General features: G+C 36.0%; 1 protein-coding gene across 1 annotated transcript in view; it reads right to left on the bottom strand.

The window, feature by feature from the left end:
- The window catches only part of csmd1b (CUB and Sushi multiple domains 1b), a 203,723-nt gene that overhangs the window by 49,116 nt on the left and 131,777 nt on the right, over positions 1 to 22,830 (bottom strand). The window contains exons 31-37 of the mRNA XM_088933977.1: positions 22,118 to 22,261; positions 21,562 to 21,660; positions 14,099 to 14,203; positions 6,373 to 6,491; positions 4,430 to 4,499; positions 4,092 to 4,208; positions 833 to 1,042 (exon numbers count right to left, since the gene is read on the bottom strand). Of these exons, the coding sequence (XP_088790103.1) occupies positions 833 to 1,042; positions 4,092 to 4,208; positions 4,430 to 4,499; positions 6,373 to 6,491; positions 14,099 to 14,203; positions 21,562 to 21,660; positions 22,118 to 22,261 (864 nt within the window). The remainder of the gene's footprint in view (positions 1 to 832; positions 1,043 to 4,091; positions 4,209 to 4,429; positions 4,500 to 6,372; positions 6,492 to 14,098; positions 14,204 to 21,561; positions 21,661 to 22,117; positions 22,262 to 22,830) is intronic.

A 22,830-nucleotide genomic window follows, 5' to 3' on the forward strand; every position in this document is an offset into this window, starting at 1 on the left:
CAACGTTTCGGAAGTGGCGCCTTCTTCGGGTGTGAGCAACCTTTAACTTGTTCCTTTGCAGCCTGCGCATGCTGACGCAGCTCCCTACTTGAACTATTTCTTGAGCTGGGCTTGTATGGACAAGAAAAAATCAACAAAGAACACGTGACCCAGGAGAGTAATGGTGACTGCTCAAATCTCTTCTCTTGCATTCATAGCCATCCTTTTGAGTCCTGTATGGAATCCATACTACAACATCACTGAAAACACAGATCCATTATCTTGCACGTAAATGATAAGTGACCACTTAACACACTAAAGGTCTTTGCACTCATCTGACAGCTGTTCAAATATCTTAGTACCCAAAAGACTGAAATATCAGTAAAAAATATTTCCTATGAACACAACGATAACTTATCATTTAGATCAACAATGGATCACAGTCCTTTAGTGTTCATTACAGTCCCGATCTGAGGTACTGTAGTAGTATAGAGTAGCAGTTTGGACTCAGGACTCGGTAACTGGAAGGCTGGGGGTTCCAACCTGGGTGAGGCACTGCTGTTGAGCCTTTGAGCAACATACCTGTACATCACACAAAGAGCTTCAGTAAAATATAAAGCTAGTTAATAGGACATACAGTACATACCATATACTGTACATACCATATACACTATACTTCTTCAGATAAAACTTTCAACCAAATATATTGATGATCTCAATCACTCAGTTGAAAATATTAGTTTAGCTAAGCACAGAATTTGTAGGAGTGTTGCCTTTAAGAACTGGCTTTGCTCCATTCCTGATACAGATTTTTCCCCCCTGAATAGAGAAAATAAGATTTTTCTTTCTGTACCTTGGTAGGAGAGTTTGAACCCCTGCCTGTTTTCAGAGTGATCGCTGTAGAAGTGAATCACTGTCTCATGTGTTGTGCTCAGCAATGCTGGTGGGAGCTGGTTTCCACTGAATTGACCGATCAGAGAGCTAGTGTGATGTGGTCCGTTGCGGATTTCCAGAAAATCATGATTGTCTTCCGTAGAAAAGTGAACAAACTGGATATGAGCACCTGCAGAAAAGGGAAACAGAGACAATGCTTCTAAATTCACATATTTACATTTTACATCTGCAGCAGACTCACACAGCTGGTTTTCATTCCTTCCTAAACTGAATTTTGTGAGATAAAAGAAAGAAAAACAAGACAATTAAACCAAATTGTTAATTACAATGAAACTGAATCGTTAAGGGCCATTAACAATTGCTTAACATGAAACTGCTGAACATGCTACCCAACCATAGTTAAAAGTAAGGATGATGTCTACGCAAAAATCTTTCCTTAGAATTGCACTTAAAGAAAAGAAATACAGCTAGATACACAAAACTAGCTATTGTGTGGCAGATAAGCTAAAACCAAGGTTACAAATAAATCTTATAAATCTAACCGCCAACCTCAACATAAACAACCTAAGCCTGGGACAGTTTAGTCTCAGATGTGAGTTGATGTATTTCATTTTTTTTTAAGTTTAAATGAAGTGTGGCACAGTGATGTGATGCTTACATTTCTAGCGTCCTAGTTTTGATTCAGGGGACACTTCTGTGTGGAGTTTCTATTTTCTCACTGTGTCTGCAACACTGTGCTGTTCTATGAATGTTCTGGTTTCCTCCCACAGCAAAGACAAGCTGTCTAGATTAACTGGCATCTCGGTGTCCCGATGTCAGCTGTCTAGATTAACTGGCAGTGTGGTGACTCTGTGGCTAAGGATCTGCGCCTGTGCCTGGAAGTTTGCTGGTTCGTATACCACGGCCGGCAGAGGAATCCTACTCCACTGGGTCCCTGAGCAAGGCCCTTAACCCCAGCTGCTCAAGGGGTGCTGTATAAATGGCTGACCCTGCGCTCTGACCCCAAGCTTCTTTCCCTGTCTGTGTGCCTCGCGGAGAGCAAGCTGGGGTATGTGCAAAGACAAATTCCTAATGCAAGAAATTGTATATGGCCAATAAAGTGATCTTATCTCAAAAATCAGCCCCATGTGCATGTGTGAATAAATGTGTGAGTTCCCACACTGCACTCCCAGGTCTGCCTCCAGTTCCTTACAGCATTCCAACGAAAAAAAACAGTTACTGAGAATGGTTACATTAAATGAAAGCTTTTAACAAAAAAATCCGACAACCAGTAGTGGAAAACATGCATCTTTTTAAACGATAACAGCAAGTAGAGCTATTGTATTTATTCTGAAAACCACCCATGACTCTCCTCTCCGGCAAACATGTCGTCCATTGGCACTAGTGGATTACCACTAATGAAGACATACTAAGTTTTTGAAGAAGATTTAGGAGTAATAAAGGCTGCAGAACAGATAAGGAGTGGAAAGGGACTTTTGTCAAAACACAGAAAATAAAATGTTGTGACATTCTATGTATGGGTGATGCAGATTTATTTGGTAAATGGCTATTAGAGGAGAGTGCCTCAATGCATCTCATCTAGCCTATTTATTTTTCCTTATTTCATGTCGGATCGCACCAGCAGGCAGCACATGAGTGTGACTAAAGGGATTTTAGCAAAGTCGCAGGCATGGAGGCTCAAACAATAGGAGGTTTTCAAAAAACCTTCCAACCACATTAACTACAATGAGCACATCAACAGATCTATTCAGCATTTAACTGGGTTGCACTGCGATGAGTACATTGAGTGTCAAAAAGCACAGATGAATCTATATATTTTTTTCTGTTTTTTTTATGTATAGGATTTTTATGTCCCACTGTGTGTCCTAAAAAAATTAAAAGAGTAATCATACGACCATTCAAAAAAGCAAATTTAGGAATGTTACTTTCTTTTTCATTGTTTTTAATCATTTTACTAACCAGCAATGGCACTTCATTTTATTTTTAATGAAGTGGTTGACATGTTTGTTTCACATCTCTGTATAAAATAAAGACAATAACAAACAGTTTGGTAATACTGTAAAATATATGTAAATCAGCTATTATTTAATTTTGAATGGAGTATATATTTTTGACAAAATCAGCATGATCAACAAAACATAAACACAGACCAGCTTCTATTCATAATTGTATGTTCACCTTCCTGACATTTGAAATTCTGATTTTCTTGTATTTTTTGTTTTTCAGATGTCATGCAACTTTGCTTATGTTACCCAAGTGGAGGGTACAGTTACTAAACCATAAATAAACAATGTAAAATATTTGTTTTAGAAGGTAGTGTTGTCCTAGCTTTACTTCCCTATAGCAAAACAGTAAGAGTTCAGTGTTTGAGGAGCCACAGCAGAAATGTTGTGAAGTGGTTCGTAGTCTCTTGAATCTCTTGGAAGGACCAGGGATAACCGAAATCATGCTGGACCAGTGCTACAGTATATCTCTTTTCTTTTTCATTCTCACCACCATTATCTTAATGCTTATCCAGCGCTGCTATAACTCATTGTGTATATATTTATTTTAGTACACACATCTGATGGATGGATAATGTTTATTTTGTATGTGGAAGTACTTAAAATCAATAAACAGAACTGTCACAATCACTAACGAAAGTCTCCACTATTTTAACATGATCACACTTGACATTAATGAATGTGTTGCATTTTTTCTTTCTTTCCTTACACAGTGAATTCTCGGCCTATTTGCAACAAATGCTATTTTGTTATTTTGGCTAATCTGTTCAAACAGAAACAAACAATAAGAAAGAGAAACCGCAATACAATGGGGCTTATTTAGCAGTCTGAATTTGTATGCATTGACAACGTGGTCATTACCAGCAGGAATCACAAAGGACCATGCAGATAAAGCTATTTATCTCATTCTCAGATGTGGGTTGAGAGGTAAATGAAATTTGATAGAATGAAGACAATAGTCAGGCTAGCCTGTTAACAATAAAAATGCATCGGAAAGAGAATGCTATTAATGCCTTGTATGACTGTAGGCTCTCAATGTGCTATCAAAAAGTAGCTCTCAGGACAGACTAAATTAACTGCATTGAAAATGACATGAGGATAAAGAGACATCAGGTCTTTTGTTATTATACCCTCCAGTGCAGCTACCAAGAAGTGTTTACATTTAACTGACAGTTCAACCTTGATATTTTCTATTTTTTTAATTTTCTGCCTCACCATATCCAACTGGCAACAAGATTTTCCAGGTGCAATCAAGGTTCCCGGGATAATTTCCAGGGAAGCCAGGACTGAGGATGACATCGGTCATAGCAGTGAGTGTTCCTCCACAACGAGCTAATGCAGATACAGGCATGATTTCGTGAGAATTGGAAAAGAAGAAAAGAACAGAATGATTACTTTCAGCTCTCCACTACTGATGTCCAAAGGTAGAGTTTCAATTTAGCATAGAAAAAAACACATTACCTTTTGTAATTTCATTCAAAACAACAGATATATCCAATCTCCGAACTATGTGTTGACACCTGGAAAACTGGTGAGTTCAAAAGTACTCTTACCTATGCAAAGAGGTGGTGGGTAATTCCAGCGTCGGACAGTTCCAGGCATACAGGAGATATGAGAGTGTCCCTGTGAATGATACAGTTTATAGTGTGGTACAGTATATGTCCTTAAATAATTGTCTGGTATTATTGACAGGGTAATACCAGATTTCAAATAACTTAATCTGTGAAATATCTGTTTATTTCCCTACTGTATATATACAGTATATATATATATTTTTTGCAATACACAACAGAAGCAATAGTTTGTTATAGTTTGAATAAAAAGCTGGTACAAAAATGTGGACAATTTTTTATAGATGTGTTTGAGAATTATGAAAATGAGCCATTCATCATGCCTCCCGCTGCATTACTGAAAAATTGGTCAATTCCACACCATTACCTGAAGACATAAATGCTCTTTGATCAAGAGAGGAGACTTAGCAATAACAAGTCATACCAGTTGGAATGTAGTCATAGCAATCTAGTTATTCTAAAACCAATCAGGGTATTTTTAAACACATTTCAACCTGAAATCAGTGGTCCCAGGATGAGAGGAAATTCAATATATAAGATTACAAGAAAATGAGAAATACACTGCAGAAGGCGCTCAGTAATATTAATACATATTTTATGGGCCTTACAGATGTATACAATTCTAAACTAGTATATTACAGTATACACATTGTGCTGAAATTTACAAAAAAAATTACAAATATTTATAAACATTTATAAGAACATTGTACTTCTTAATATTATTCTCTGCTCCTCAGGTTGTTGTAGGAAATAACATACTTAATTAAAATGCCAACTTTATTCAATTTTCTCCCTCCTACCCCAGTATGATTGATTGCTGTTCAGGCAGGTGTGGGAATTCTGGGATTTAACATTTGTTTTGCTGTTTTAAGAAAGAATGCTTCTCTAGTGTGTCTGTGTCTCTCCTCTTCTTCGTTCAGCTGGGATTGGGAGCACAGCCTGTCCTATGTGGCTAGCCATATCTGTCTGTCACCAGACTATGGCCACTGAGCCCATAATTATCAGGTTTTGCTTCTCCATGTGGTTTCTCACCCTGGTCAGATAGTCTGCCGATGTGAATTGCCTTTTTAGGCCCTGGTAGCCCAGGCTTGTGTGGTGTGTGAGTGTCCAATGGGTGGGGTAGAGTTTTCTTTTTGTTAGCACTGTAAGCTGGCTCTCTCTGATTTGTGTTATACTGTAGTGGTATTTACAGTACATACAGTATACTGTCCTGGGCTGAGCTCTTGGCTCAGCAGGGTCTTGGTGTTGTAAGATTTCTGGTCACTAGAGCAGGTGTAGCCAATGTCTTATTGTACTATTCTATATATTGATATACAGTGAATATTGTCCCAATTCAGCCCTGCAGATATTGTTTGGTGTTTTCTCAGAACATGGAGAATGTTTTTACATTCTGTGTTCTGGGCTTTTGTAGGCTGTTTGTTCTATTATGTGTAATCCTGTCTATGTAGGGCAATGGGTTCAATTACACTTTCAAATATTCACAGCTATATTTTTGTGTGCGAGGAAAGTAATATTGTAGACCTTCCTTCTCATGGTATAGACATCCCAGCATACCTTCTTCAGTGACCTCTCTGCCAAGTCAAAACCCTCTGAATTAACTGATCTTCAGACCAAGGTATGTGTAGCTGGTTGTATTTTCCAAAGTGTTGTTACTCATAGTAAAGAGGTTGCTGTTTCACTAAGGGGATTAACAGTCCCCAGTAAGTACCCTGGAGCGAAGGCACAGTTCCAGTAAAACCAGGCTTTAAACATACATAAACTATGTATGTTGCAAATGTTTATTTATGTGAGTAATATATTGTGATAAAGACTTCTCAATGTCTGAATACTGGTGAATACTGGTGAAAGCTTTCCTGTATATTTGTTATTTAAAAAGAAACCCAGGGAATGTAATGCTCCAGAACAGACTCCGGTGTGGGACATACCTGCAGAACATATCCTGGTTCACAGCTGAATGACACTACATCATTGACCATGAACCTGTCCCCAGTCTTTATCCCATTGGCAGGAACTAACGGTTCAGGACATGTTGTTAGTCCAACAGCTTCATTAAGAGAAAAGAACAAGAAAATTATTATTATGATGATGATTATTATAATGTAGGACTTTACAGGGTGTAGCATTGACAAAAAAAACAGCTTAGTAATTTATTTGTAAATAAATTATATTATTTATAAAACAAATGTATTTTAGTGAAGATCACATTTTCTAACAACAATCTAATTTGCAGCAGGTGGCACTGTAAGTTTGTGTGTCACAACCTTTGTTTCAAAAGATTATGGAAGCAGCTCTTTCAATAACTGAACCAGCACATAGAGTTTATATACTGTATTATTTTACACTCCTAAATCATAAGAATGTTCCTCACAGGATAACTGTAAATACAATTTTAGACATTTGACTTATTTTTGAGTTTTCTGTTCCACATGCATTTCTCCCTAAAACAGTCAACTCCAGAGTTAAGTAATTGATTATATATTGATGTTTCCTAAACACTAAATACATTATTTTTCATTAAGGAGACTGTAAATCAGAAAGGCATTTGTGAATTGAATGCACCTAAAATATACATACTGTATACTGTATTACAATTATGAAGGAACCAGAGGTTCAATTACATTTTAAGCTCGCAACACATTTTTAAAGCTGATGAAAAGTCTTGTTAGCCAATGGGTGAATGTGATAAATTGAATGAGAAACCTGGTAAATAAGACCACTTTTTAAAAATAAAAATTATGTGGCTCAATAAAAAATACACCACAAACATTACATCTTATATAGGCTTTTTGTACCACATGTGTGCACTAAATGTGCTGCTTTTTAATTTGTTAATGTGCAGGAATCACAAATGTGGGTAAGTATCAAAGCATATTCAAACCTTTTTTTTTTACTTGAAATAATTCTAAAGTTGTGGCACATGAATGGTCCACGTTATATTTTTCCCTTAATAAATATTTTATTTGATATTTAAAGTAAAACAGTGGTTGTTTTTAATACAATAAGAAAACACGCATGTGTAGGAAAATGGCTGTCCGTGTGAAGGTACCATGAATGTGCAATTGATGAAAATATCACATGGACTGAAATAGAATATGCCTGCAGACACTGGTAGAAAATGTTAAATGTCACTTCCGCACAAGTGAAATGGACAAGAAAAGGCTTAAGGCATACACCTTAGAGCTACAATGTTCTTAGTAGTCAAAGCATGAATGCAGTATCACCGTCAGATCTTATAAACCTCTTAAATTACCTTTTTCTCCCTTGCTAAACCATTTGCTTGCTGCTTATCTATTGATTAATATTGCTTGTAAGCTTTAATCCTGCCTTTATAAAGCATTTTAAAGCTTTAAACCACACAAGGTCTATTTAGTTAGTTTACTTAAAACGGCATCAGAGGTTCACAGTACATTTTGAGGATGAATTCCAACCATAAAAGGAATAAGCGAGCATCAGCTTTAACATGGAAACTGATACTGAAAAACCCAACAGCCACATTTTGAAAAGGTTCTATCTTAAACTTAAATAAAAAGACAGATGATTATTTTTACATAGATTTTATAATGTGAAAGCATTTCTAATTTAACTACAAATTAATTAAAAGCTACATATAATGTTTTGGGCCTGAATACAATTCTGCTTAAAAAAAGTAGATAGGGCTTAGTTAGAAACCTAAATGACATCAATCATTTCAAACTCACTTTTAAAAAATTCCAAAGATTTTAACTTTTTTTTTCTTGCACTACTGAAGCTGTTATCCCAGTCTTGGAAACCCTTTGGCACTTTATAACTGCTACACAGAAGGCACAGCTCTGCCTGGGGTAATTAAAATGCTGCTACAGTCTTCACATGCTGAACAGTCAGGATGAACTTGGCATCAACGAGACAGCCCAGCCTTTTATACCGAGCTTTACAAGATTCCTTCATTCCCTGCAGTTTCTCAGCTTTTAAGACTTACCATCAGACACTTATGGATTTAAAGATTTTTTTTCTTTTTTCTTAAATGCTACACACGCTTTGAAAAAAAATAAACTTGCTACCTCATGCAGTGCATTACAAATTTAACCCTCCCCCCCATTGCATTTTAACTGTTTTATGAGCTATTTTTATTTGATTTGTTATTATTCATCTTATTGCTGCTGTATTTATTTTTTATATTCTTTGAGTTGCAAAAATGCAAACTGACTAAAGAAAAAAACTGAAGTTAATGTTCGATGTTGTGTGACAATGGAAACATATACTGTATGAAGTAAAAGAAGAATAAGGGGTGTGACAGTGCGGAGAGGGAGGAGCCGCGGCGAGCGGCGGTAGAAGTCAGCGTCCCGGGCGAGGGGAGGGAAGGACCGGTGTGAGGCTAGCAGGGACCAAAAATAACACAAAAAGAATGAAAAATAAAACACAAAAAGGAAGGTGTACCGCTGTGCCTTGTAACCTCCAGGCTGGGCTTACCCTATTCATCCGGGTCCAGCCTGGGAACAAAAGAACCGCCCGCACAGCGGTGACCAGACTGGACCGACCCTACTTAACGGGGTCCAGTCTGGTAGAGCCGGGCGCGTAAGGCAAAAACAACAATAAAACTTGTGGAAATGGAACAGCCTGCCCCGGTGGTACTGCACAGCGGGTCAGGCGAAAAAAGAAAAAGAAAACCTTACGGGGCTGCAATCCCCTCTGGGCCTGTCGGTGTAAACGCCCCCTTCCGGGGCTGTCCAGTGTGCCTTTACAGGACCCGCCCAGCTGGGGCTCGTCAGCCAGGACAGCTGGGACAACGCAGGCGAGGCCACACTGGGCACGCCCCCAAGTCATGCCACAGTGAAGAGGGACAAACGCTTCAAGCTTACTTTTATTAAGAAAGCATATGATAAGACACAGCTGTATACAAGTGAGAAAAAGAATGAAAACTGAATCTGAATCTCCAAAACAGACATCTTGAATGATTCAGTACCTGTATTTGATTTAAAATGAATATACATGTAGGCAGGGTCTCTTTACTTGCCAGTAACTAGCATATTGTTCTTAATCAAAGTTCTGGTTCATAATTTGACGGCAGGATTACTAGTACACCTGTTTCCATCAGGCAACAATTGAGAAGAACCTCCTAATGGGCCTTTCTTACCAATTGCATAGAGCTCCATCTTGGTCACTCCATTGAATCCTTTGAGGTTTATCACTATGATGTCCTACTTAGAAGTGCGGTAGAAATGTCTTGATATATCTGCTAGCCTTGATCCAGACAAAACACACTGCTTGCCTGAACTGTGAGATTTGTAATTTAAGGTGTGGACAAATGTTTGTCTCATTTCATGGGCGACAATGAGTGCAGGCCTGCCTGAACTGCGTGTGTGTCTCGATGGCGATTAAGTATGGCGATACTGTACAATATCTGTTGTTGACGGCATTCAGACGGATAGCTTCCTCCGGAAATTTAAAAGGGAAGAGAAGTATTGTGCATTAATCATGTAGTAAAAATGGCAAAGAAATAATGTCGTCTCCAGTTTTGTTTGCTTTTTTCTTTCACAATATGTCAACAAAGCCACCATTACCAGAAGTCACTTCTCCTGATGCCAGTACCTGGATAATAAACATAAGATAAATACTGACAAGCAAACTTTCTAAAAGATATAAGAACTAAAAAATAGAGTATGCATTGTGAAGCACAACTTCTTTTTATAATACATTGAGTTTCTTTTTTCACTGAATTTGATTTTTAATGCTAGAATAAATTGCTTTTTTTTCCATTCTTTATTTGAAAAATGTTGTTAGTCCAAGAGAAAGTATCCCATTCGTAGGATATAATATAAAAAAAGTCATTGCACAATGAAGTCGGAAATTGCAAGAAAAGTTACCAGAGATATTTTTTTTTACAAAATAATAAATAAAAATGGACAAATCAGAGAATGTTAAGACTGGTGAAAACATTGTCAACTCCATAATTTAACAGACAAAATAAATCTGTGTACCCAAACATTAAGCATGTCGTGCTACATGTACATGAAACACAGTGGAAAGAAAGTTCAGATTTTATAAGTTCTAAAATGTTTTGATTGTCCTATGTGATAAATACCACCCATTTCATTATATAAGTGTTATTTATAGAACTCAATAAATAATGATGTACTGTACTGTATACCTGTTACTCTTTAAATATAGATGAAATAAACTACAAGATGGTACTATTTCTCTATAAAAAGAAGTTTAAAATAAGTGCTTTGAGGATGCAATAAAAAGTGTTTGCTGTAAACAATTATCTGAGCTCAATGTTTATATTTAGAAGGAAAGGTAAGAAAGTATATGAATCAGAGGATAGTGTTGTCTGTCAGCTGCTAAACTGTTGCAGCAATATCTTTCCACAGTATAGCACAAAAAAACCACCGGTTGGTAAATCTCCCCAAACAACAGATGAAAAAAAACTTTTTTGAAGTATTTCATTCTGATAAAGCATATGCTTTTAGAACATTAATTTTAAAAAAAATACAAATAAGCAGTTTTGAAATTGTTTTATAGGATGCTGTTAAATACCAAAGTAAAGGAAATGTTGTTCACCCATATATCGTAGCTTTTGACCCCAAAGTTATACAACGTTACTCTTAAGGGTAATCCCAGGATTCCACTGCCTTAGTTGGCCATCCAGTACCTAGGAACACAACACTCAATGCCACCACACTTAATAGTATTTAAGAACTTCCTCAGTTTTTCTAACTAAAAGTTGTAAATGGCTGTATGTTTTAATTGTGTTACTTATTTTCTTATGTTGTCCAAGGTGTTGTGTTATATGGCCAGTGGAATATTAGTAAAGAAGTAAAGATAACTGGGACATGTCCATTGTGCAGTTGTCAGCCACTAAAACATATTTAAAACATATTTAAAACAGATCTAGATTTTTACCTTGCCAGTTATAACTTACTTGCTTTTACTGTGCTTTAACATATTTTTGGTTTTGCCTCTGATTACTATTTTGCTATTGCATTACAGAATATTTAATGTATTGCTATTGAAAAATAATGAGAAGCAATATTTGATTATAAGCCATGAATTGTTCCAAGGATAATACTTAATTGCATATCAAAGTCTTGAACTTTTGACATTTATCCCCACCAAATATAATTTAATTTTAATGTTTCTGATGCTGATGTTTTTTAAAAAAGCTTTATTCTAAATCAACAATAACACAAGTCTGACTCTTCATCCATGCAAATGATGCACAGTTAATAGCAGCATGCAGGCTAAAGCACAGTTTTAGGCTAACAAGTTCATTGTCTAACAGGTTCATTGCTCTCTGCATTACAATGGCAGTATTAATAGAAACCATTGTTAATCTTCCCACTTGACCCTTTGATAATCCTGCATTTCTTCTATTTTCTAAGTTTATAAAATGATCTCGCTCAAGCCAATATCTTTATGTCTTTAAACTATTTACTATATAGCGTAGGAACTTTGTCTTCCTTACCATGGGAGGAGTGAATGATTTCTTTAAGACAAACACAGCTGAAATATATTTCATCAAATTATTTAGGCTTCAGGTATCGATAATGCAATTAAGAAATAGACATTAATTCCAAAATATAGTTTTTATAAGGAAGCCAACCAAAAGAAATTCTTTTTCTAAGTTTGAGGGATTGTGGCTCTACAGCAATACAGCACTAATTTGTTGATTTCTTTTCAACATTGTTTTTTTTTTTACGATCTGCACCTAAAATTAAATCTTTCAAAATGACAGTTTTTTTTCTTCCAAAGTATTGTGTGCCTGAAAACGGGTTGCATTCCACTTAGCGTGTGCCTTGAAGGAAGGAGCGGCTGAGATAATAACAGCAGGGGGCACTGGAAGCTGCTTCCTTCCATGTGATCCATGCCTCTGTAAGGAGTGAGCCGATCAACTTCTTGTGTTGTTATAACATTTAATATAATATGATATGGTTAAGAGAATATCTTCCTAGGTTTACATAAGTGAAAAGGGAGGAGGTGCTAACTGAGTTTTTAATTTGTAATTTGTGTTTAGGAAGAGTGTCTCATATTAAAACTAAGTGTAAAGAATTGCTTTGTGATGACAGGGACAACTACCAAAGAAGAAACAGGAATCTGAAAATGGGATGGAGGGAACAAAGAAAGAGTCTTCTGTTGATGTTACTTGCCTGATCCAACTAAGAAATGCAAAAGAGCACCATCTTTTATAACAACTGATTAATCAAGAAAACAACAACAGAGAAATAATGAAAGTTCATTTTGGATCTAGGCACCATGCCTACATGTTGGGTTCATCCTCTCCCCTACATTAACATATACTTCCAGATGAGACGGATACTTTCTAAATGTAATATCAATGAGTAAAAAAAACGGCAATAAAATTAAAACATTTGAATCCATTACCTTTAAAATAATGTTAGAATATATTGTTATAGCTTATAAGCTCTTTGAGGCAAAACAGTTTAATTTAATTTAATTTACTGCTAAATAACTTTAATTTAATTTAACTACTGCTAACTACTGCTGAGCAAAATGTAAATGTCAGAGAGCTTTGAAGTATTAAAGAATATTTTGGTATTTGAGCCTGCTGCTCAAAGCTGACCCATGCTGTTTCTGTACTATAAGGTCCTACAGTTTACAGAACCTCTGCACCCTGCTTAATTGTTCATGTGCATATTGGCTGCATATTTCAATGTTGGAATCTTATTTTTTTCTTTTCCCCAGGTTGTTTTAGAAAGGACTGCATCCATTTATCTCCTCCATACCTTTCAATTTCAATGTTGTGAAACATATTCAAACAATCCTACATAATGCATTGTTGCCCTTTATTCATGTGCACTGGAATAAATTAGAACAATAAAAAAGATAAAAAAACAAGACACCAAGCTTATGCAAACCTCTGGGGTAGACAATCCTACCATAAGTTAGATCCTCGAATCTTTAATAATGCCTGTTTTTCAAAGTGACTGCTGCATATGAATAAGTCACAGAGAATTTATTTCACAGCATCACTGCTTAACTGTAACAGGGCCTTGTGAAATATACTGTATATATATTTTATTACAGAGATTATTATAAAATAATTTAGATTATTCACACTAACTACATGCTCTTACAATACAGCAAACATGAAAAGTGTTACTTGTAGAAGACATTCATTTTATACATGTATCAGCTCCAATCTTTTACTGGTCAAAGACAGCTGTGTCACTCTAACTGGCCCTAAATTTGAAACATCTGTCCATGGCTCCTCTCTTGGAATAGGATTTGCAGGATCTTTCATTTATCTGAAATTAGTTAAATAAATTATGTTCCTTTTATTTATTTTTTTGCAGTATTAGTTGAATATTCCAACCAATATTCCAAAGCAATTCAAGTGACTTTTAATTTTTGCATTTTTTAAAACTCTGAAAGGAAGATTCAGTTCTGTGTCAACTACATGATGGTGATGTTACTGTATAATTTGTACACGTTCTATCCCCAAAGCAATATACTCTGTGCTCTGCAAGATGAACTAAGAGCAGTACAATTCAAACATTGTCAATCACTATGATTCTGTTCCTTGAAAACACTGTATTCATATTGTAAAGCTCCTTAACCTGTCTGCACAACACATTTGCTTACATTTACTCCCATACATTCAGTATTCAAATTTCAGATAAGCATCATAAATCAAAATTTTAAATTTAAACTTACTTTTGTATTCTAGGTGAAATCCAGCAGCAACAACACTGATGTCTGTGTGAAAATGCAGATAAAGCTGATTGGAAGTACTGTTCAGTAAAGCTGGGGCAGTTGTACCTAAAATATAAAAGATACTACTGTAGATTTCATTGGAAAAATATTCATGCAAAACAAAAACACAAAAGACACAATGATAAAATCATTGTAGTTTTAAGCTAAAATCATGGGTTATAGAATTAAATTTCCTGAAATTATATTAAAAATGCACAATGGATCCTATTACAAGGCATACGCTGATCTGTACTTTTTTTAGACATTGTTGACTAGGCTTTAGTTGTTTGTCACTGTTGTGCAAACCATTCACATAAATTCCATTTTTTAAATAATTTGAAGACACCATATTTTTATAATGAAATGGTCAAATTAAAATTTAATTCTGAACCAATGTTCACATTTGCATAATATAATATACAGTATACAGTAGTACGTTTAAATAGTGAGGTCGTTAACGACCATGTTGTCAAGAACTCAGTTTACTGTGTTATTCAAACGACGACACCTCTCCTCTCCCTCTGAATACCATTGTGGGATAGTGGATTGGACAGTGTGGTTCAGAGGGAAGAGACCCTCTAATGCTCCATTTACAGTAGCAGCAGCTACTGTACCTTAGCGGTCTCTCATTCCAGGACTCAGCAGGCCTAGCCTTGCTTTGGAGGATAAGCCTGACCGCAGCATTGTTGCAAAAATGCATTAGAAACCTTTGCAAAGATTCTCAACCCAAAAGTAGTCTTAAAGATTGATACAGCATTGGTGGAAACATTTTAAGACATCTAGAATGTGTTAGATATAAATAATGCTGTAACACTTGACAAATAGAGTATAATGGCTTTCTAGGTGCTTTCTGCCTTTAGTAAGTAATAAATAATTGATACTCTTTATGTATTACTAATAAGATGTGTGATACTTTATTACATTTACATTTATTAGCACTCAACAAGCAATCTTTCGTAATAATTTATGACTACTGCAAATCCAAAGTGTTAATGCTTTGGCTACGTGCCTTGTGATAATGTGACAGAAAGGGAGCTATAAAAATTACGATTATTATCATGTCTTAAATTGGGCAACACAGTTGATGACTCACTGAGAGAGCAAAAGGTTGGACGGTGCTCTGTTTCTGGCCTCTGGACTCCATCATCACTTCTTACCTTAAACAGAAAGCAGTCCCAAAGATGGGCTGCCCCCTGACCTAAACTCTATCGTGCCTGCTCACTCAAGAGCTCAACCACTGCAACCCAAGGCCCAGCATTAAATCCACTGTGACACTTATCTTATCTAAGAATGGGTCCAAATCCCACAGCTGTACTTATTCCATTATGCCAGTGGTATACAGCGGCAGTGACAAACATGAGTCTGGTAACATGTAACTCCTATGAAGTGAAAGATGCCACAATCCTACATTTTCAGAAGACGTTGAGGATGCAAGGATTTTTGTTGTTACTGGAATATAATTACAATTACACACTTTGATTTTATTCTGCATAAAGTTCCACAGCATAAAATATATGCAGAAAATAACCATTCAATCAATGGTGTTCACATATTTTTTCAAAGCACTATTCCCTGGTCAAAGCTGAATAGCATTTAAATATGCATTCTTTGTAACCTAGGTTTTCAGATGACATTAGAGAGTTGAGCCGTGTCAGAATGTGAGCTGCAAAGAACAACAAGGTTAACATAGTAATTAAAGGGAGAGAGGAGAGGCAGAAAAAGAGGTTCTTCAGATACCATTAATTGTATGCAGCAATGAAACTTCTGAAATGAACCCCTTCACCAGGAGTTCTCCCCCAGGCCTAACTATATCCACCCCAAGAGGAATAACCACCCTTCTTGCCCTCCTATTTCACCCGGACACCCTATCCTCTTCCAAGGCCATCAAATAAAACGTTTCCATTTCACAGAATGACTTCACCTGAACCTTTCTTGCAAATCCACCTGTCATCTCATACCACTGACCACCTAATCTGAGCAACCTCCGTGTCAGGAGTTCCCTTCACAACCCGCCATTGCCATCAGCCAAAGAAGGTGCTACAAAAACATCTCTCCTTTACTTGATCCTTCAGGCGACACTGTTGCATTCCAGTTAATGTAACTTAAGAAGAAAAAGTAATTATTGTGAACATATGAGGTCATTCAGTAAATCGATGCACTTAAAAAAAAGCCTAAATAGACTGGCATTACCAACAACCTCAGAAAGTATTTCACTGAGTGAACACATGCAACGATACTGCCTGACATTGAAAGAAAGAACACATCTTGTACAGCCTGCAATTTATCTTTGGACCTCAGTCAAAAGGCCGAAAAAGACCAACAGTTAACTTCACAAAAGGACACAAAATGAAAGGCTGACATGAGACAGAGTTCTCCAGGAAAAGAAATACACAAAGGTGACAAACATTTAAAATGTTGACATTCTGTTATACACAATTTGAAAGAGGTACTTGTCTGTGCTAATACTTCTCTGTAAATAACAGATAACCTTAAACTTCATCCATTTTATAACAAACAGAACAAATGAGGAGAGAGAAATTCCTATAGCAGGTCAACTGTGAAATGAGAAATAAACATTTAGTCAAATCTGCTGATTAGGACAAGAAGAAAATGCATGAACTGATAAAGATGTCCGACAGTGCATCTGTCATTACTGATGAGCCTATGGATACAAAAGATCAATATGTTCTGCACATTTTGTTTGCATTACAAAGACTATCAAATACCTCTGGGCTAAAATTTACATTTGCATTTAGTCTGTGAATTACTCATCAGTGGTACAGGACATTGTGAAGTGGGTCTTAATACTGTGACTAGATTTGTTTCTGATAAGGCCAGTTTCACATCATGACACACATAGTGATGAAGAGTTTGAAAAAAGTAAATGTGAACTCTAAGGCTCACATGTGCTAGTAATATCTGGGAAAATAATTTCCTAAAAGCTAAAAATGGACCACAACTGTTAAAATGTTTTTAAAAAAAACATTATCTATAATAATATGTACCTAAAATAACTAATAGTTTGTACATAAAATGTAGGTTTACCGGAATTTTTATACTGAATATGACTTGAAAGCATCTGGGTATGGAAAGCATATTACATTTGGTATATGCTTTTTATATTTAAAGGGTGAAATTAATGCATTAAAAAATGCAAAATTGATAATAATGCATTTAAGACTTAGACTAATAAATTTTAAATCATGAAAGCCCAATGGCAATATATTTTTAAGTAGTCAGTGAATTCCTCATTTTCAATTAATGTTGAATTTTGTTGCTTGTTAAACTCTGAACTATGTGCGTAGAAGACACATCAATTTATAGATCTTTAATGAATCTACAATACTCAATGTGCCCTTCTATCTTAAGGTAACAATTTTATGTAATCAGCATTTAAGTCAGATTCTTCAATTAAAAACACTTGAGCACACACATTTATTATACAGAATAGATCTAAAAATCAACATTTTAGCAATATACGTGGAACATACTGTATATTTCATATTTAACAAAATATGCAACTGTTGAGAGGGAATACATTTGGATGAGTGTTTTTCAGAGTTTTACCTGTTGGCCATTAGATGTACCAAAGATTAAGATACAGTTAGGAAAAGTTAACATTAAACTTGAGGTAGATGTTATTTCAAGAATAATCCTGTCTGAAACATATACATCTTGTATTATTGATCTCCAATGACATTTTAAGGTCCAGTCATTCTGACCCTTGAAAATGCATACTGCTTGTTTAGTCATTTTTTATTCACCAAGCACATTGTTACTATGCCACAGCATCAAATCTTTTAACATCATTTGCAGTATCAGACCAGCTCTTCCCTAAAAGATTACATTGAAAGGGAGATATTAATTTTCTTTTTGACGTTTTGAAGACAGGAATAATGCTCTGGAGGATATCCAATGGTGAAAAATGCTTCTTTGAAAGTTTGAGAGACTTTAGATATTACGTTTTTTATTCACTGGTCTTTTAACTACTTGAAATGCGGCCATGACACATATTAGCAGCCAACTGAAAAGTCTAAAAATTGGGCAGGACATATTTGACAAGTCACAAGTATTGAGGTGATCCATCCCCCAGAACTACTGGTGTTTAGTGATGATGAATGGATTAACTTTAACTGCTCTAGTAAGAACATTTCCTCACTCTGCCATTTCTATAGTACGATTAAAACAAGTGGACCCTTGTGCCTTTTATTTGCATGCTTGTAAACTATCTATCTAGTCTAGTTTATCTATATCTAGTCACACAGTTTCCTCAATTCATACTCAGACAACAAGGAATGCAAAAAGCTGACTTAATTTCTAGCTAATGCTGACTTAATTTGCCTATAGACAAATTTTAACCTTTGATAATATCAGATAGGTTAATTGATCAGCATTATATAAACAATAGGAAATAAAACAATTTGCATTTGTATGTGTTTAAGTATAGACAGCTGAGCTAGACAAGATGTCTTCACGGTGCTTATCTTATTAATTGAAATAATCTCCTGAATAGCAGCTCTTTGGATGACTGTAATGCTTTCTGTAAACATGTCAAATACCAAGGAAATTCATTCTTTAAATCATTATATAAGCCTTCTTCATAAAAAAGCAACTGAACTAGCTGCATCTTTTTATTTAATTGCTGGTAACTAATTAGATTACTGTGGAACAAATGTGACAAGATTCTAGTGAAAAGGAAACCAAAAAATATGTTAAAATGAAAACACTGAATATGATAGACCTATAACACAAGTATTACTAACCTTAGTACAGAAACACAGCTTGCTGAATACTGTAAATCCCTATAACATGCCTTATTAGTGACACATGAGAGACATGTATTACTGAAGAAAGGTAAAAAGCACCTTGTCAGCCTTTTTACAGGCTTTGTCCATCACGCTAGTATAAGTGCTAGCATATAATTCATGCTTAAGTAACTATTCTGGGTCTTAAGTGTCAGCATTCTAATGGCAGACACACCAGGTACTTAGGGATACAGCATGTCACTCATCACCCATTATTTTTCAGTACCTATGCTGTAGTTGCTTTAATATGGAGCTAATGAGGAACAAACGGTCTTCAAAGGGGTAAATACAGATACAAATGTAATATAACTAAGTGTGGTTTCTTTGTATACAATTTCTCCCATAAAGGCAAGAGAAATGATAAAATTCAAAATGATATGCAATATATCTTAAAGTTTAAAAGATTTGTACAAAGGCTGTGAAACAAGTGACTGCAACAGCTGAAAATGTAAAGAATGCAAATCGTATGTGTCCATAAAGGGATTCAGAAAACAGTGCAGATTAGTAACAATAAAATCTAAGTGAACACACTGCATATAACAGATGTAGATATGTTTCAAAGCTGCTTGAAAACGACAAATAAGGAGGAAACGTTTCATTCCACTGAGATTTAAAAATATTTCTTTACTTCACTGAGTATTTAAGTACTTCTGAGTCAGAAAACACTTCATTTTAGGTATTGCAAATAACACTTTAGAAGAGTATAACAAACAACCTATTAGCACTTCTGAATCAATTAAAAACGCACTAAAACAGAAGATGAATCTGTTTTTGTTATTTATGTGCAATTAGTCATAGGTAAGGGTCAGCTCCTACCAGGCAATTAAAGTGTTGATGTAAACCCCTCAAGCTTATGTAAGATATTGTTATGTATGGTACCAATTAGGTTTAGTATCTCTTTTTTTCATTATAAGATTTCATTCAGTAGTTCTGTTTTTAATTATAAAAAACTCTCCGTGTAAAACAGTCCTCTGACAAGTTGCCCAAGCCAAAATGCTCCGTGTGACTAATTTATGTCACTTCTGCTGAAGAACGAGCCCCATTTAAATGGCTCCCCAGGAAACAGAAATTGTATTAAAGGAAAAAAAGGAAGCTTTGTTTTAGTTATGTAAGAAGTATTTCAGCTGAATGGGAGCTATTTAAGTATAACGAGATGAAATCACATTGCTGCGATTATAAATTACAACAAACAGAAGATGCACACTAGCTCTGAGCTTCTTCTGGACGTCTCCCAGCAGGTGAATCCTGCCCCGTATTAATCTCCCCTCTGCACATCGGAGAGCTCTCAATTTGTCCGAGCTAAATCATCAGGGGCTCCTCCACTCACATTCTATCTATCCAGTGTGGATGCTGTGTGACTTAACTTGCAGTAGCATGCTACTGCAGCCCCACACTCACAGCCTTAGGGAACACAGAAGACGATGGAAACAGGGAACTCTGCAAAAAGTCTGGTGTTTGGGCTTCATGATTGTTACAGTAACATTTGTGAAGATCGGATCTGAGAATCCAATTTTGTCATGAACTAATAGGGACATCAAAAATAAGTGGCTATATTTTGTTTTCAAAGTGTTAGCCATATAATAATAATAATAATAATAATAATAATAACAAACTTTATTTTATGTAGTCCCTTAAAAGGTGGCTTCTCAAAGCACTTAAATACATATATGATATATAATAAAATACATCATCATAAACTAAAAAATGCAGTTCCACAAAGCCTAGAGCTAAATATAAGCTGATCTTCCACATGAATGATATTCTAATAATCTACTTATTCATGCAAAATTAAACTACTCCTAGCAAGGCTGCAGTCAATGACGTTCTATCCCATACCCAACTATCCCATAATGCAGCGAATCTCAAAAAACAAGATTAAAAATTGCAGTAGTTACAGACATACCCTATGTAACTTGAACACAATGAATGTGTACTTTGCTTTATCCAGCATTATAAAAGTGGTGACACTTGACTGTATGACTAAGGTATCCTGTACCACACCACCCCAACGTGAACCTGTTAAGTGAACTGTAACAGCAGTAGAATGAGGATGGTGGAGTATTTTTGAGCTGTGATCTCAGAGAAGTAAAGATTCATATTTTCAGTGACGGATGATTGGGAGAAAAGGGGCCTTATTTTCCTCTCAATCTTTCATTATGAACTTCAAGAAATGTAGCGCAACTGGTAAAATATTTCTCTACCATCATTTCTATTCCAATTACAACGAAGTGGAGGTTTAATAAAAAATTCCAAGGTTAATTATTTTGTTTTTGTAATCAGTCAGTGATTCATGCCATTATACTGTAAATGTCTGCAAATGGCATGCAGTCCAGAAAGTATCCTGCCTTGTGCCCTGTGCTTGCCAGGTAAGACTCTGGTTCCCCAACAACCCTGTATTGGATAAAGTGGTTAGAAAATGGGTGGATAGATAAATGTAGTTCAGGTGGGGAGCTGCGTCAGCATGCACAGGCTGCAAAGGAACAGGTAGCGGGTTTATTCCTGCTGAAAAGAGAAGAAAGGAAACACAACGTTCCATCTGTGGAGCCTTGCTTTACACTGCTGTCTCCATGTGGGATATACGAAGCAGGAAGGCACTGTGGATTGAGAGGACGACCCTACCTGAAAAGCTCCCCAGCTTTGGTGCTGCCATATCACCACCATCGTAGATTTCCAGGGAATCCCAGTTATGCTCTGTGGCAAAGCTGATGACTTGAATCTAAGTCAAAGTAATGGATAGAAATTATGTTTAATTAATCTCATTCTTTCACTGAAAATGTGAAAAATGCCATCAAGGAAAATAAACTCAATTTATTTATAGTCTTGGACCTGGCTAGAAAGTGAATCAGAGCATCTACAGTATTTTAAATACTTTATTTTAAAAGGGCAGCATGTCTGATGATGTTTCCACTAATGCCTTTACTTACTTAAGGTAATGCAGCATTTCCTTCTTACAATTAACAAGGCTGTTCCAGTAAATAGCATACTTACAACACCATAAAGTAAATGGTCTATTCAAGATAATAGCAAGCTTAAATTCCCATATAAACTAATATCAGACACTCTTACAACGTATCTATTGATGACCTCACTGTTGAGGTGTGTGTTTTAAAGCAACAGTATTCTGAAAGAAACACTTTTGAAACGGATCAGCTTTCTAGCTTTGATGAGCTTTCCCCTGTTCCTTTGATACTCGCCTGTATACCTGCTCCCTCAGTGACTGTGATTCTCCACACACAGTTCAAACTGTTACCATAGGGCTCAGGGAACCCAGGGGAGAGAATGGTGCCTCTTCTTTCAGTAAGGTTTCCACTACATGGAACTAAGGCAGAACAAAGAAGTAAATCAAAGTCATAATGAGGCCTTTACACAGAGCTCTCCTGTGAGTTGATTGTTTTGTCTTTCATTTACAGAATGAAAGTCTGCAATAAAAAAACAGCAACAAAGGTTATTTATAATCAAACAAAGCTATGAATAAGTTAATCAAAAGATGGTTCTCCCAGGATGCTCGCAGATAATAATAGTGACCACGTATAATGTTCCATTTTGTTTTCATGTTGTCAGGCCTTACTGCAGCAGAAAGGAATTCCAGTTTCAAAAGGAAAAACAAAATGGGCCCATGTTCAGGAAATGTTTGGGAATAAAAGCCTCTTGTGTTGAAGAAAGCAGAGATGTCTAGCAGTGTAAGTGCTTGTGGCTGAGTGAGGTTCAATCATTTTGATATGCCATTTTGAATTTCAATTCAACAAATCTATTAGGAAGATAAAATGTAAGCTTCAATAACACATAAAGGACATAAAGACCTATCGACACTGGTAGGAATTTCTATGCCTAAATTAGCACCTACTTTTATTTTTGCAGATCTTAATACTAAACAAACTCTTCCGGGCC

This window comes from Atractosteus spatula, chromosome 15 (assembly GCF_055471065.1).
Source record: "Atractosteus spatula isolate fAtrSpa1 chromosome 15, fAtrSpa1.hap1, whole genome shotgun sequence".
Classification (NCBI taxonomy): domain Eukaryota; kingdom Metazoa; phylum Chordata; class Actinopteri; order Semionotiformes; family Lepisosteidae; genus Atractosteus; species Atractosteus spatula.